Source organism: Lepisosteus platostomus, chromosome 13 (assembly GCF_059453375.1).
Source record: "Lepisosteus platostomus isolate fLepPlt1 chromosome 13, fLepPlt1.hap1, whole genome shotgun sequence".
Classification (NCBI taxonomy): Eukaryota; Metazoa; Chordata; class Actinopteri; order Semionotiformes; family Lepisosteidae; genus Lepisosteus; species Lepisosteus platostomus.
In genome coordinates this window covers 637,297-651,445 of record NC_142623.1, presented here as the reverse complement: position 1 = coordinate 651,445, position 14,149 = coordinate 637,297, and the positions used below count along the sequence as shown (strand labels likewise).

The 14,149-nt window shown below is 53.2% G+C and overlaps 2 protein-coding genes and 1 long non-coding RNA gene across 18 annotated transcripts in view; 1 reads left to right on the top strand and 2 right to left on the bottom strand.

Moving 5' to 3' along the window:
- Nucleotides 1-366: 366 nt before the first annotated feature.
- bmp8a (bone morphogenetic protein 8a) lies at nt 367-9,354 on the bottom strand. Its single transcript, XM_088602429.1, has 7 exons — nt 8,414-9,354; nt 3,869-4,061; nt 3,541-3,689; nt 2,958-3,149; nt 2,795-2,874; nt 2,050-2,160; nt 367-1,450 (listed from the first exon to the last, which is right to left on the bottom strand). Exons 1-7 carry the CDS (start codon nt 8,874-8,876, stop codon nt 1,301-1,303), a joined length of 1,338 nt encoding a protein of 445 aa, XP_088458555.1. The 5' UTR covers nt 8,877-9,354; the 3' UTR covers nt 367-1,300.
- Nucleotides 6,523-9,981, top strand: LOC148649566 (uncharacterized). The gene is made up of 3 exons (XR_015925864.1): nt 6,523-6,665; nt 8,283-8,543; nt 9,595-9,981. It is a non-coding gene; the product is annotated as an uncharacterized LOC148649566 (long non-coding RNA).
- A 2,039-nt stretch (nt 9,982-12,020) lies between these two features.
- Nucleotides 12,021-14,149, bottom strand: part of macf1a (microtubule actin crosslinking factor 1a) — a 137,129-nt gene continuing 135,000 nt past the window's right edge. For all 16 annotated transcript variants that reach the window (XM_088602416.1, XM_088602417.1, XM_088602423.1 and 13 more), the window contains 2 exons: nt 13,713-13,824; nt 12,021-13,583 (listed from right to left, as the gene is read on the bottom strand). In XM_088602416.1, the coding sequence (XP_088458542.1) occupies nt 13,327-13,583; nt 13,713-13,824 (369 nt within the window). In that variant the 3' untranslated portion in view covers nt 12,021-13,326. The remainder of the gene's footprint in view (nt 13,584-13,712; nt 13,825-14,149) is intronic.

Below are 14,149 nucleotides of genomic sequence, written 5' to 3'. Positions count from 1 at the left end.
TGCCTCCAAGTACAGCAGAGGACACCTGCACGTCATTGCTTTCCCAGGCATGGCCACATGGTGGCACTACAGTGCCTTGAATTGCTTGCAGGTGTAATATACTTGTCAAGCTGCTTGTGGTAGGGCAACGCAGTCCCTCACTGTGGTAACAGTCATTCTACACCGGTGGCCTGACTACACAGCAGATCAGGGGGTGAATGACAAATGGCTACACCAACGTAATTAAGAACTTAACGAACTCCAGGCTGTACGAGCCGAGAGTGAAACTTACCCTGGGAACTGCTGGCTTTAGCAACACTGGTTCACTGGTCAGGCCAATAATGCTGTTTGAGTGTTAATTGGGGTGACAGAGTGGTCAAGATACTCTTATTATTACAGATGGTTTAATAGATACAGATGATAGACAAAAAAATAATCAATAGTCCATATGATTTTTACAACAAGGGGACAGAAAAACATATACATCACTATTAATTACACATATATATATACTAACGCTATACTGTATACATGGTACACCATATTAATAAAAAAAGCAAACCAGGTCCCTTTCATGCGCACTGCAGTGCAGATCACGCGATCTTGAGAACGCTTTGCATTGAGCATGAAAGATTATTATTGGCGTAATTGGACCGATTTAAACACCTCTCCTGCCACCTAAGTTGCTGGTAGTATGAAGAGGTCTAGAGAACTTGAAAACACACCAGACCCCCAGGACTGGACCCCCTGCACAGACACACAGGCAGACACAATGAGGTCCCTTTAAACAAACTCGTTTTTCCAGGTAAAACCACCAAATGTCTTGTAATTTTGAAGACAGCTCTGCAGTTACATTACAGTGTGATCCTTTGAATACAGTGTGCATAGATTGTGATAGTGTATGTGTGCAGAGTGCAAGTACAGTGTTAGTAGAACAGGGGTACAATGAGAATAGTTGTGGGGGTATCAGGAGGAGTGTACATTGAGATACAATGAGTCTAGGTTTGTGGCGCATGAGTGTGATGGGTGCAGACTGAGAGTAGTGTCAGAAGGACAATAGGACTATAAGTGTAGGTATTTTAGCATGAGTATTGTGGGTGTAAACTGAGTTTAGTGTCAGTAAAACAAGCACAATGTGGATTATGAGTAATGTGGGTGTAGTATAAGAGTACAACATCAACAGGACACAAATATGCAAGTCCTCTGTGTGCAGAGGATGAGAACGGTGTGTGTAGATTGTGAGTACAATGTGCAGACGATGAGTAGGGTGTGTGTGGATTGTGAGTACAGTGTGCAGACGATGAGTAGGGTATGAGTAGTGTCACAGACAACCACAGGTCTTCACCACCATGTTGCGGTGTTTCTTCAGGATGACGTTGTTGTTGTCGTCGTAGAAGAGTACGGAGATGGGGCTCAGCTTGGTCGGCGCACAGCAGGCCTTCGGGACCTCATCCGGCTTCAGCAGGTGTACCTGGACACAGGTGAGACGGGCTTCAGACAGAACGCACTGTCCTGGCCATGGACATGGCTCGCTCTCTGCTCGGTCAGGAAGGAGATTTTAAATCCAGCTCTGTTTTTTTAGTAAGGAACTTCAGAGAGGCAGCCCAGCTGCAGTATTCCATCACCTGACACTTATTAAAGACCTGAGACCAGTAATCCATCATCTGAAATAACTCTCAGACAGATTCTCACATACAGTACGTGGTTTGTTTCAAACAGTCACTGATGAGTGTTGTATTCTGCCCAGTCGGTCTTGGCACTCACATCACACTGCACAAAGACAGTCAGGTGCAGAGAGACCAACAGGCACACAGAGGCAGAAGTGAAGAGAAACAGATTGAGACACAGCACCAGAGGGACAGAGGCAGACAGACACAGAGAGGCAGAGACAGAGGCACAGAAACACATAGGAAAAGAGAGACAGGCAGAGACAGAGACAGAGAGAGGCGGAGACAGGCACAGAGACTGAGAGAGAGATTGGCAGAGACAGAGAGGGCAGAGACAGAGGTGCTGAGACACAGACAGACTCAGTGACAGAGGCACAGAGACAGGCAGACCAGCAGTACTCACCACCAGCTGTATCATGGCGTGGTTGGTGGCGTTCATGCAGGAGCCCAGGGGATACATACACTCTCCATCGCAGTAGAAGGCAGAGTAACCTGAGGGGGCCAGCACCCAGTCCTGAGGGAGGGATGGAGCAGGAGAGGAAGGTGAAGACGACTTATTCTAACTTGTGAGACCTGTTTTATACTTGCATTAGAACAGAGTGTTATTCGATTGCTGGATAAAAAGGCATCAAAAAACATATTCAGGCCTGAGATTAATACAAAATGTAGTGTACAGTAGATGTAGTGCAGTCCCCAACTGACCTGTCAGTACAGGACAGGATAGGTATGCAGTGAACAGGTGTGTTGAGGACAGGTGTGCAGTCCCAGGTGTATTGAGGACAGGTGTGCAGTGACAGATGTAATGAGGACAGGTGTGCAGTGCACTGGTGTGTTGAGGACAGGTGTGCAGTGACAGATGTGATGAGGACAGGTGTGCAGTGAACAGGTGTGTTGAGGACAGGTGTGCAGTGACAGATGTAATGAGGACAGGTGTGCAGTGCACTGGTGTGTTGAGGACAGGTGTGCAGTGCACTGGTGTGTTGAGGACAGGTGTGCAGTGACAGATGTGATGAGGACAGGTGTGTTGAGGACAGGTGTACAGTGAACAGGTGTGTTGAGGACAGGTGTGCAGTGACAAATGTGATGAGGACAGGTGTGCAGTGAACAGGTGTGTTGAGGACAGGTGTGCAGGCCACAGATGCACCTACCTTCCAGCCCAGGTCACTGAAGCTGACGTACAGCTCGTGTCTCTTACACGCCTGCCGGCCGCTGTTGATGTGGTTGTGATCTGAAGGACAGACAGAGCGAAGGGGTGAGATGTGACCAGCATGACGACCGCAGCAGGCAGAGCGAACTGAAGTTCCTTCTCACCGAAGATCCCTGGCAGGCGGTTGGGGTGCGGCAGGTCGTATTTGGGCTTCTTCTTGCGGTTGCTGGTGCGGGCGGCACGTGGCGCGCGTGTGGGGGTGTGGCTCGCCCGGAAGAAGGTGACCATGAAGGGCTGCTTGGACCGGGGTCCCCTGCGCCCCACAAGCCCCACCCAGCCTGGGGACAGGGAGCGGTCTGATGGAGAGAGAGAAGGGGGAGGAGGACAGGGAGTAGTCGGGAGAGATGGGAGTCAAGAGGAGGGCTTGCAAGTTTTTCGATTTCAAGTCATTTGCTGTTTAAGCACTAGACAGGTCTCAAATCGGACAGGGGTCTCAAACATTCTCCCCAAGATTTCCTCAGTACCCCTTTAACCCTTACCTGACCCCAGACACTGTCTCAGTCATCCCTAAAGGCACCCCTTCTGAATCTGCACCTGACTCAAAACTGTCTCCAATACGCCTCTGACTACCTCATACAAACAGCCTGTCCCCAGTCTTCCCCACATTGTTACCAATATCCACCTGTGTTCCCCGGACCCCCAGACTGTATCTATACCCCACCATGTTGCCGCGGCACCCCCACTCACCCTCCTCAGTCTCGGCGTACAGTCGGAGCCCGTGGTTGCTGTGCGGGTTCTGCTGCCAGCGGTTAGTGGCCGCAGTGACGTCGAACACCAGCCAGCCCTCCTGTCCGCCCGGCACCGACTGCAGGTCCAGCAGCACCAGCTCTGGCTCCCTGGAAGGGAGGGAACAGGGGGAGACCGTGGGGCTCGGTGAAGGACCGGCAGTCTCTCTCTCTCCTCTGCTCCGTCTCTACCCCACCCACCTCCCTCTGTCCCTCCTCTGTCCCCCCTCTGTCCCACTCACCCACTGCCCTCCCCCCTTCCTGCCCCTCCCACCCCTTCCCACAGTCACCTGTGGCGGTTCTGCTTCACGATCTCGTACACACTGATGTGTAAGGTCCGGTTCCCGCGGGGCCCCAGGCTCAGGGTCTTGTAGACGCGGAACTCGGCGGCCGTCACCGTCTCTCCCTGGGGGAGCGGCGTCAGGTCGAACCGGAACTCCTTCCAGTACGGGCGCGGTTGGAAGAAATCCCGCTCCTGCTCCACTGGGAGAGGGAGAGGATCAGACAGACATTACTGTCACACACTGAGTGCACTGGTAGAGGATTGGACACGCGGCAGACACTACTGTGAGATAATGAGTCCACTGGGAGAGGATTGGACACGCAGCAGACATTACTGTCACACACTGAGTGCACTGGGAAAGGATTGGACACACAGCAGACATTACTGTCAGATACTGAGTGCACTGGGAGAGAATTGGACACACGGCAGACATTGCTGTCAGATCCTGAGTCCACTGGGAGAGGATTGGACACATGGCAGACATTACTGTCAGATCCTGAGCTCCAGTGGAAGATGGAGAGAATCAGACAGACATTACTGTCACACACTGAGTGCACTGGGAGAGGATTGGACACACAGCGGACATTACTGTCAGATACTGAGTCCACTGGGAGAGGATTGGACACACAGCAGACATTACTGTCAGATACTGAGTGCACTGGGAGAGGATTGGACACACGGCAGACATTACTGTCAGATCCTGAGCTCCAGTGGAAGATGGAGAGAATCAGACAGACATTACTGTCACACACTGAGTGCATTGGGAGAGGATTGGACACATGGCAGACATTACTGTCAGATCCTGAGCTCCAGTGGAAGACAGAGAGAATCAGACAGACATTACTGTCACACACTGAGTGCACTGGGAGAGGACTTGACACACGGCAGGCATGACTGCCAGATACTGAGTCCACTGGGAGAGGGTTGGACATGTAGCAGACATTACTGTCAGACACCGAGCTCCAGTGGGACAGCAAGAGGATCAGACATACATTACTGTTTACACTGAACTCCACTGGAAGAGGATTGAACACGTAGCAGACATTACTGTCAGACACCGAGCTCCAATGGGACAGCAAGAGGATCAGACACACATTACTGTTTATACTGATCTCCACTGGGAGAGGATTGGACACATAGCAGACATTACTGCCAGACACTGAGCTCCAAGGAAACAGGGAGAGGATCAGACACATAACTGTCAAAAACTCAGCTCCACTGGGAGAGGATTGGGCACGTAGCAGACATTACTGTCAGACGCCGAGGTCCAGTGGTCAGGAAGTTGGGCAGAGGGGAGAGAGAAGAGGGAGAGAGGACAGGGAAATGGAGAGGGAGAGAGGCAAGAGAAAGACAGAAAGGAAGAGAGGGAGAAGAGCAACAGGACAGCCTGTTATACTACGTACAGCAAGCACTGGATCAGCCTGTGCACAATTACAGACAGCGCCCGCTGGCCACAACAGCTGCAGAACACTGCCTGCCACTAATTGCAAGGGCGCGCAAGTATTTTTAGAAAGGTAGAAAGCTTTATTTTTAATTTTTTTTCTTTTTCCTTTTATTTTATTTTAAACATGGGTCCACAGTTTCGGTGGGGCCTGTAATTTATGCCATATGTGAGCTCTGCACCTTGCAGAGTGTCATTTAGCTGTTTGAGGTCTGGCTGCTCTAGGAGCTGGTGAGTGTGTGTGTGTGTGGGGATCTGTTTAGGGACTGTGTGTGTGGGTCAGTATAGGGACAGTATCTGTGTGTGTGTGGATCAGTATAGGGACAATGTGCATTGTGTGTGGGTCAGTATAGGGACAGTATCTGTGTGTGTGTGTGGATCCGTATAGGGACAATGTGCATTGTGTGTGGGTCAGTATAGGGACAGTATCTGTGTGTGTGTGTGGATCAGTATAGGGACAATGTGCATTGTGTGTGGGTCAGTATAGGGACAGTGTCTGTGTGTGTGTGTGGGTCAGTATAGGGTCAGTGTGCGTCTGTGTGTGGATCAGTATAGGTTCAGTGTGCGTCTGTGTGTGGGTCAGTATAGGGACAGTGTCTGTGTGTGTGTGGGTCAGTATAGGGACAGTGTCTGTGTGTGGGTCAGTATATGTTCAGTGTGCGTCTGTGTGTGGGTCAGTATAGGGACAGTGTCTGTGTGTGTGTGGATCAGTATAGGGTCAGTGTGCGTCTGTGTGTGGGTCAGTATAGGGACAGTGTCTGTGTGTGGGTCAGTATAGGGACAGTGTCTGTGTGTGTGTGGATCAGTATAGGGTCAGTGTGCGTCTGTGTGTGGGTCAGTATAGGGATGGTGCATGAGACAGTGTGTGTGTGTGTGTGTGTTACTCTAGGGACAGTGTGTTAGTATAGGTGCTGTGTGGGGGTCAGTATAGGGACAGTGTCTGTGTGTGTGTGGATCAGTATAGGGTCAGTGTGCGTCTGTGTGTGGGTCAGTATAGGGATGGTGCATGAGACAGTGTGTGTGTGTGTGTGTGTGTGTGTTACTCTAGGGACAGTGTGTTAGTATAGGTGCTGTGTGGGGGTCAGTATAGGGACAGTGTCTGTGTGTGTGTGGATCAGTATAGGGATGGTGCATGAGACAGTGTGTGTGTGTGTGTGCGCGCGCTGTGTGGGGGGGTTGGGTCAGGACAGGCGGCTCCAGTAACGGAGGTGTCAGCGGAACGCGGGGCGCGTGGGCGGCTGCGCGCGGGTTTACCTTGGACTCGTGCGCAGGCTTGCTGCCGCGAGGCCGAGCTCCAGCTGTTACACTGCGGCTTCCGTTGTTTTCACGAAGACGTCTCCAGGTGGAAATGCACAAGTACCAGGTACCGCGTTTGTCAACGGGCCTTTGTTTACGTGCTTCACGTACATTAATTAAAGACACAAACAAACCATGAGCTATATTTACTCTCTACGCGCGAAACGTACAGCTAAATTTCCCTGTTTTAACTCGAAAAGGCGTTTAGGCTTAATACACAAAACCCGTTTACTGATGGTTTGATCAGACTCACACCCAGTCTGAGCGCCACACGGAGCAGTCTGGGGGCGCGCCTGTTCACAAAGTCTTCTGCCCCGAGTTTCAGGCGAAGGGTAGCTCGAGTCCTCACAGTCAAAGTTCTGCATTGATACTGTTTTCTGGAGAAAAATGTTGAAATTTTGGCAACATATCAATAGAGGTTTGTTGATGTTGGAAATTGTTTGATATCAGGATCAAAAACAACGAAAATACATAGAGTTTTGTTTTAGTAAGTGGTTCAGAACTGAAATGCTGGGTTTCTGAAATCAGGTTGCTCCTGTGTGTAGCAGGGTCTGAAACGTCAGGACCGGTTCTGGTCTCTCTGGGCCTGAGCCTGGGTCCATTCAGCACGTTACTGTGATTCTCCTGGCTGACTCTACCCATGATGCCACGGGACACCCATCAGCCCCAGGGAGAGGGAGAGGGAGAGGGAGGGGACTGTGGTCAGGAAGCAATTTTTGGATTTTTTTCTTTCAGACCCAGATAAAGATCAGGGAGTTGGGCAGAGTATAGCACAACAGGAAGGGTCTTCGCTATCAGAGATGCTCTGCATAAACTGTCTGCAATAACATAGTGTACCCCAGGGGTGTCTATACTGTGTCCAATAACACACTGCACCCCAGGGGTGTCTATACTGCGTGTCCAATAACACACTGCACTCCAGGGGTGTCTATACTGTGTCCAATTACACACTGCACTCCAGGGGTGTCTATACTGCGTGTCCAATTACACACTGCACTCCAGGGGTGTCTATACTGCGTGTTCAATAACACACTACACCCCAGGGGTGTCTATACTGTGTCCAATAACACACTGCACCCCAGGGGTGTCTGTACTGCGTGTCCAATAACACACTGCACTCCAGGGGTGTCTATACAGAGTGTCCAATAACACACTGCACTCCAGGGGTGTCTATACTGCGTGTCCAATAACACACTGCACTCCAGCACTCCAGGGGTGTCTATACAGTGTGTCCAATAACACACTGCACCCCAGGGGTGTCTATACAGTGTGTCCAATAACACACTGCACCCCAGAGGTTCCTATACAGAGTGTCCAATAACACACTGCACCCCAGAGGTTCCTATACAGAGTGTCCAATAACACACTGCACCCCAGGGGTTCCTATACAGAGTGTCCAATAACACACTGCACTCCAGCACTCCAGGGGTGTCTGTACTGCGTGTCCAATAACACACTGCACCCCAGGGGTGTCTATACTGCGTGTCCAGTAAGAGTCAGTGGAAAGAGGAAAAAGATACTGGACTATGTGATCATATTATTCTATGATATATTATTATATTATTACTACAGCATTAGCATTAGAACTGTTCAAAGCTGAACAACACCCAGTAGTTTTTCCTAGTGCTGCTGCCTCAGAAGCTGTAATCACCAGATTTCCAGTCCAGCCTGCCTGTCTCTGCAGGAATGTACTCCAGCCCGTCGCGAACAGCAGCTCCTGCCGCTGGTGCCTGTGATATAAAGCGCCGGCAGGGACACACAGCCCTCCCTGTGGCTCACTGGCCCCGGTCGCTCATGCCTGCCTCTGTCACTCACCCACGTTGACGAAGCTCATCACCGTGTCCGCCTCGTTCACCATGGTGCCCAGCGGGGGGATGTGCGTGCTGAGGGTGGGCAGAGCCGCGTGGCCCAGGTGCAGGCCGGCCGAGCCGAGCCCCAGCCCCAGGTACTCCCCTTCCTCCGCCCCAGCAGAGACCGTGTGGTACAGGTCCAGCATGAACAGGGGGGCCGCGGAGGGGGGCCGCAGCGGAGGGTGGGGCCGCGGTCGCCCCGGTAGCCCCAGGATGGACAGGATCTCCCTCTGCACCTCCTTCCTCTCGCGAACGCTGAGGCGGCGCAGCAGGAAGCCGGAGTGGGGCTCCCGGCCCTCCGCGGAGCCCCAGAGAGAGAGCAGCCACAGCAGCAGGAGGGGCAGGGAAAGGGGGAAGAGCTGCCTGTGTGGGGCGCTGTTCCTCCGCCTCCTGCCGCTGCTGGCCTGGCCGGCTGTGCTGCTGCACATCCTCCTGTTCCTCCGGTCTGTCCGTGTGACAGTGTGACGCTCTCTCTCGGAGTCTCTCAGAGTCTTCCTCGTCCCGTCTCTCTCTCTCTCTCTCTCTCCCTCTCTGTCTGTCTCTTGCCTGTCTCTCTCTCTGTCTCAGTCTCTTTGTCTGTCTGTCTCTCTCTGTCTGTCTCACTCTCTCTTGGTCTCTCTCTCTCTTGTCTGTCTGTCTCACTCTCTCTCTCTTGTCTGTCTGTCTCACTCTCTTGATCTCTCTCTCTCTTGTCTGTCTGTCTCACTCTCTGTCTCTTGTCTGTCTGTCTCACTCTCTGTCTCTTGTCTGTCTGTCTCACTCTCTCTCAGTCTCTCTCTGTGTTCAGATAGTTCACCAGCAGTCCTGGGGGTGCTGAGCAGAAAGACGCAGTTCTTACTTCCTCTCACGGCCCCCTGTCTCTCTCTCTCTCTCCAGTATATCTGCCTCCTCTCCCCTCCCTTCCTCTATTTATCTCGATTCCCTCCCTTCCTCTCCCTCTCATTCCCTCTCTCTCTCCCTCTTTTTATACAGATATTATTTTTAATTGCAAACCCTCCTCCTCCTCCTCCCTCTGCCTCACAAGCAGCCCATTCACCGGCGAGCGAGCGGGAGAGAGAGCGAGAGAGAGAGGGGGTGTCACTGTTTAGACACAAAACAAACCAGAGGTTCCTTCCAGGCTCGGCGATAACTTTGCCCTCCGTTTAGCCAAAGCAGCTGAAGTGGCAGCAGCCCAGGACCGGAGTGAGGAAGCAGGGCATCGGGAGAGCCTGCAGCCGAGGCGTACCGCGCTCCGGTGTCGGAAGGGGAGACGCTCCCGAGCATCTCTGCAGCGCCGGGAATCCTGCGCAGCTCCAGCACCTGGAGAGACACCGCAGCCTCGGCACGAGGACCTGGCATTCCCGCCACAGCAGTCCGGGAAAACAGGACAATATCCTGGGGGTCTGTCCGCTCGCCGGCCTCTCCGGCAGGAAAAGAGTCTGACCAACAGCAAAAACAACTGAACAGAAACTGCAAACTGCTGCTCGGGTGTGAGCACCGCTCTCTGTGAAACAACAGCTGGAAAAGCCTGGAATTAAAATCTCGATGTTCCTAGCAATGAGTTTCCCTCGCTCTCCGAGTGCACAGGAGTTCTGCTCCAGCACGTAGCCTGACAGCTGCCTCACAGGCAGGCAGCAGTTTGCTAGTGTGCAGGGTTAGACAGGCAGTGTGCATTGGCTACTCAGTGTGCAGTGTAAGGCAGTGTGCTTCTCAATGTGCAGACTGTTATTTAATGTTCAGTGTTACTCAGTATGCAAAGTGTTAGGCAGTGTGCATTGGCTACTCAGTGTGCAGGTAGGTGTACAGTGCGTATTGGCTACTCAGTCTGCAGTGTGTTACTCAGTGTGCAGTGTTAGGCAGTGTGCTTCTCAATGTGCAGACTGTTAGTCAATGTGCAGTGTTACTCAGTGTGCAGGTGTACAGTGTGTTAAGCAGTGTGCAGCGTTACGCAGCGTGAATTTCCAGACGTTGCTGTATTTGTGCTGATCCCTCCTTTGTTTGGTGTTTTCACATATGGAATTTTGTGTCTAGACAGATCCCACACACACATGTGGGTAAGTAGGCTGTTTGAAGTCCAGATGTGTCTGCGAGAGCGTTCGTGACCACTGCTCGCTCTGCACTGGTGGTGGGGAGTATTTGTCACAGATTTTGGGAAAAGGGACGGAAGAGCGTGTCTATATTTACACTCACCCTCACACACACACACTCACTGTGGAGTGGGAGCGTTGCCATGGACACCGCCCTTCTCAAACCCCATCCGCCCTGGTAACCACCGCGCTGGGGCATCGCCAGGGGCCGTGAGCGAGCGAGAGACATGGCTGACCCTCCCCACGTCAGCAACTCCCTCTGTGGGCCCTGTCCCCGTCTCCCCTCCACACTCCTCCCAGAATGGCCCACACGCACATGTGCACACATCCTGGCACTCCTACACACACACACACACACACACACACACACACACACACACACACACACACACACTCCCACAGACATGTGTGCACACACTTCCACACAGGTGCACACACAGGTGCACGTGCACACTCTCGTGCACACACTGCTATTCCTCTATTTGCTGGGACCTCCCATTAACACCTATTCTGTTGTTACTAGTCCAAACTCCAGTCAAATGAAAATTCACAGGGTGGTGAAAGATGATCCCAAGCTAAATACGTGGGGAACTTTTCTACTTTAAAGAAGAATTTGGTACATTAAAACATCACTTCTATTGCAGGGGTGACCCCACATTGCCCTGGGGGGACCTGCCTCAGCCAGGTGAAGGAGCCGCTCTGTGTCGGGGGGGCTCACACCCAGGAGCAGCAGACAGGCTGCCGTTTCCACGATTATCTTCTCCATCAGCTCCCTCCTCATGGTGGTTGATTGGGCCTGGAGATTTAACAACAGGGATGTTCCTCCTCCTTTGAAGTCTACGTGCCGGCGGTCAGCTCTGCTCTGATGTGTACAGATGCTCTTGTGAAGCAGTCCCACAGCCCGGAAAACACAGTCGCCCCCCTGTGCCAGTCTGGAGCCACAGTCTCACACAGCCCCCCTGTGCCAGTCTGGAGTCACAGCCTCACACAGCCCCCCTGTGCCAGTCTGGAGTCACAGCCTCACACAGCCCCCCTGTGCCAGTCTGGAGCAACATTCAAGGAGTCTGCTACTCCTGGCCAAATTTCCCATTGGCGCTTACCAATCATGGCTTCCTAATAATCCCCATCTCTGAACTGGCTTCATCACTCTGCTCTCCTCCCCACTGAGAGCTGGTGTGTGGGGGGCAGACTGGCGCACTATGGCTGCTGTCGCATCATCCAGGTGGGGCTGCACACTGGGGGTGCTGGAGGGGATCCCCATTACCTGTAAAGAGCTTTGAGTGGAGTGTCCAGAAAAGCGCTATATAAGTGTAAGCAATTATTATTATTATTAATGAAATTAATACCTTCCAATGGTTCCCAATCACAAAAGGATGCGAGACAGAATCTCACAACTGCACAGCAGCAATACACACCACTATACACCAGCACACAAGTACACACCAGTATACCCGAGTAGCATCACGATTTTCTGAATCACCAGCCAAAGATCACACGACACTCCAGTCTGTTTCCTTTTTTACTGCAAGCAATATTTTAATACAAAAAGAGAACAAAAAAAGTTTTGTTTTTCATAATCTTTTTCCGAGACAGTTCGTTAATTGGTGCACGCTTGGGCCCCGGCCCCTCCAGGCACTTCGGCAGCGTGGAGGGACAGCTGCTCTCCGGGCCGAACTGGGCCGAACCGGGCCAGAGGCTCTACACAGGAGGGGCCTGCTCTCTCGCCCGAGAGACACAGGCACATCCGGGCGTCAGAAACAAAACAATAATACAAATCGGTATTACACTCCGGTGAAGATATGATGCTAAAATAATAAATAAGGTCTTCCTTATTCAAAACAAAACAAAAACAATTGAAAAAGACACTCACACGGCTTTTAAATTAACCAGATAACAGTGATAAAAGGATCAGTAACATTCACAGCTGCTTGCCATCTAAGAAGCAGGCAGATGACCCATCGATGTCTGTAACACATTGTGACTGAGCTAAGACTCACACCGAACTGTCAGGAGTCGACACACAGAGCCCACGGCTGTCCGCGGAAATCCCCCACATCCACTGAGCCAGCAGGGCTTCCGGGCCACTAAGATCACCCTTGAAAAATATAAATACTAAAAACAGAAACTGAAAGATACTGACAGTACGACGTCACTGCCTGCATGAACCACTGGGCTGGCAGGAGTGCAAGTACATCATGTCCCGCCGTTTTCCCAGCCCTCCCCCAGTCTCTATCCTCTCTCCAATTCATCCAGAAGGCATGTTTTCCCAACGTTCCACAAAAACGGGTCTCTGTGTTCCCCCACAACACACACACGCCATGTGGTATCTGCAGTCAGCCGCACGGCCTGATGGGATAGCTCTCATGCCGCTCGGCAGGAGTACCGAAGACACAGAGGACGCACACGCCCTCGCTCTGTCCCAGTGCTGCTGCCCGTCCCCGGGAGGCAGGAGACGCCGGGCCGCTGTCCGCTCCCTCCCGCCTGCTGGGAACAGCGCACAGAGCCAGGAGCGGGACAGGAGTGGGGCATCGCCGCCGCTCCCCAAGTCTGAGTCTCCGGCGGGAACGTTCATGGCCTTCCACAGCTGAGAGCCGAGAGCGGAGGAGCCAGCGGTCAGTCAGTCCAGTGGTCAGTGCTGCAGCGGATGAAGGCCAGAGGAGGAGATGGAGGCCGAGGGTACAACATCAGAACAGTCAGGAAGAGTCCTCTGGGCAGTGCAGAGCTCGGCTGAGCCGGGCTCCTGCCCCCTGTCCTGCGTGTGTGTGCCACAGCCGTGGTCTCTCTGCAGCGCCCTCTCCTGGCCCTCCCGTGACTATCTCTTGCTGGCGGGGGCCTTGGGGCTGGGCGTGGCCGAGGAGGTGGAGGACGAGGACGCCTTCTTGGAGATGGTGGGGATCTTGGAGGGCTTGGCGCCGCCGCGGCGCCCCCCGCTGGTCTCGGAGGCGTCGGAGCACGCCGACTGCGTCTCCAGCAGGTCGAAGTCGGAGGCGTCGCTGCCCCGCCGGCTGCTGGCCCTGCTGCCCGCTCTGCTGCCCGCGCGGCTGGACGAGGCCGGCGCCCTCTTCGAGTCTGGAGGAAGACGGAGCGAGAAACGCTTGTGTGAGGAAGCGCAGCGAGCACAAGACCCGTGAACACCAGGGGGCGCCACCAGGAGGCACTCGCCGGCCGCCATCCTGCACCCAGGGCTGCTGGACTCACCGGGGCGGCTGGGCTTGGCGCCGGAGGGTGACGGCTGGCTCCCGTTCTCTCCCGTCAGGGACCCCCGGCTGGAGTGGAAGGTGGGGCGCTTCAGCTTCGAGCCCGAAGACGCCTGGGACAGAGAGGAGAGTCACTGTGCTGCCTGTGTGCAGGGCTCCAGTGTCAGACAGTCACACACTGAGGGCAGGGGGAGAGTCACCAGGCTCCAGGAGGACAGTTACTGTACTGTACTCGTAACCTGAACTGTACAGTGCAGGTAAGTGTGTTAGTTCAGTGTTGGACAGTAAAATGCTCTCTAGTGTGCTTTACTGCACACTAGAGAGCTTAGTGTGTAGTACGTGCTGTTGGACGTGTTAGTCTGTCGGCGATGGTTGTGTCAGCTTCTGTCGCAGTGTTGCTCCAGCACGTGTGTGAGCGTGCGTTCAGCACTCTGTCGC

Excerpts from the sequence above, each read along its gene's own strand:
- bmp8a (XM_088602429.1), bottom strand. The coding sequence starts at position 8,876 with ATGTGCAGCAGCACAGCCGGCCAGGCCAGCAGCGGCAGGAGGCGGAGG. Across the intron at positions 2,875-2,957 it reads CCGCCTGCCAGGGATCTTCG|ATCACAACCACATCAACAGC; the intron begins GTGAGAAGGAAC and ends TCTGTCCTTCAG. Across the intron at positions 1,451-2,049 it reads ACGCCATGATACAGCTGGTG|GTACACCTGCTGAAGCCGGA; the intron begins GTGAGTACTGCT and ends ACCTGTGTCCAG.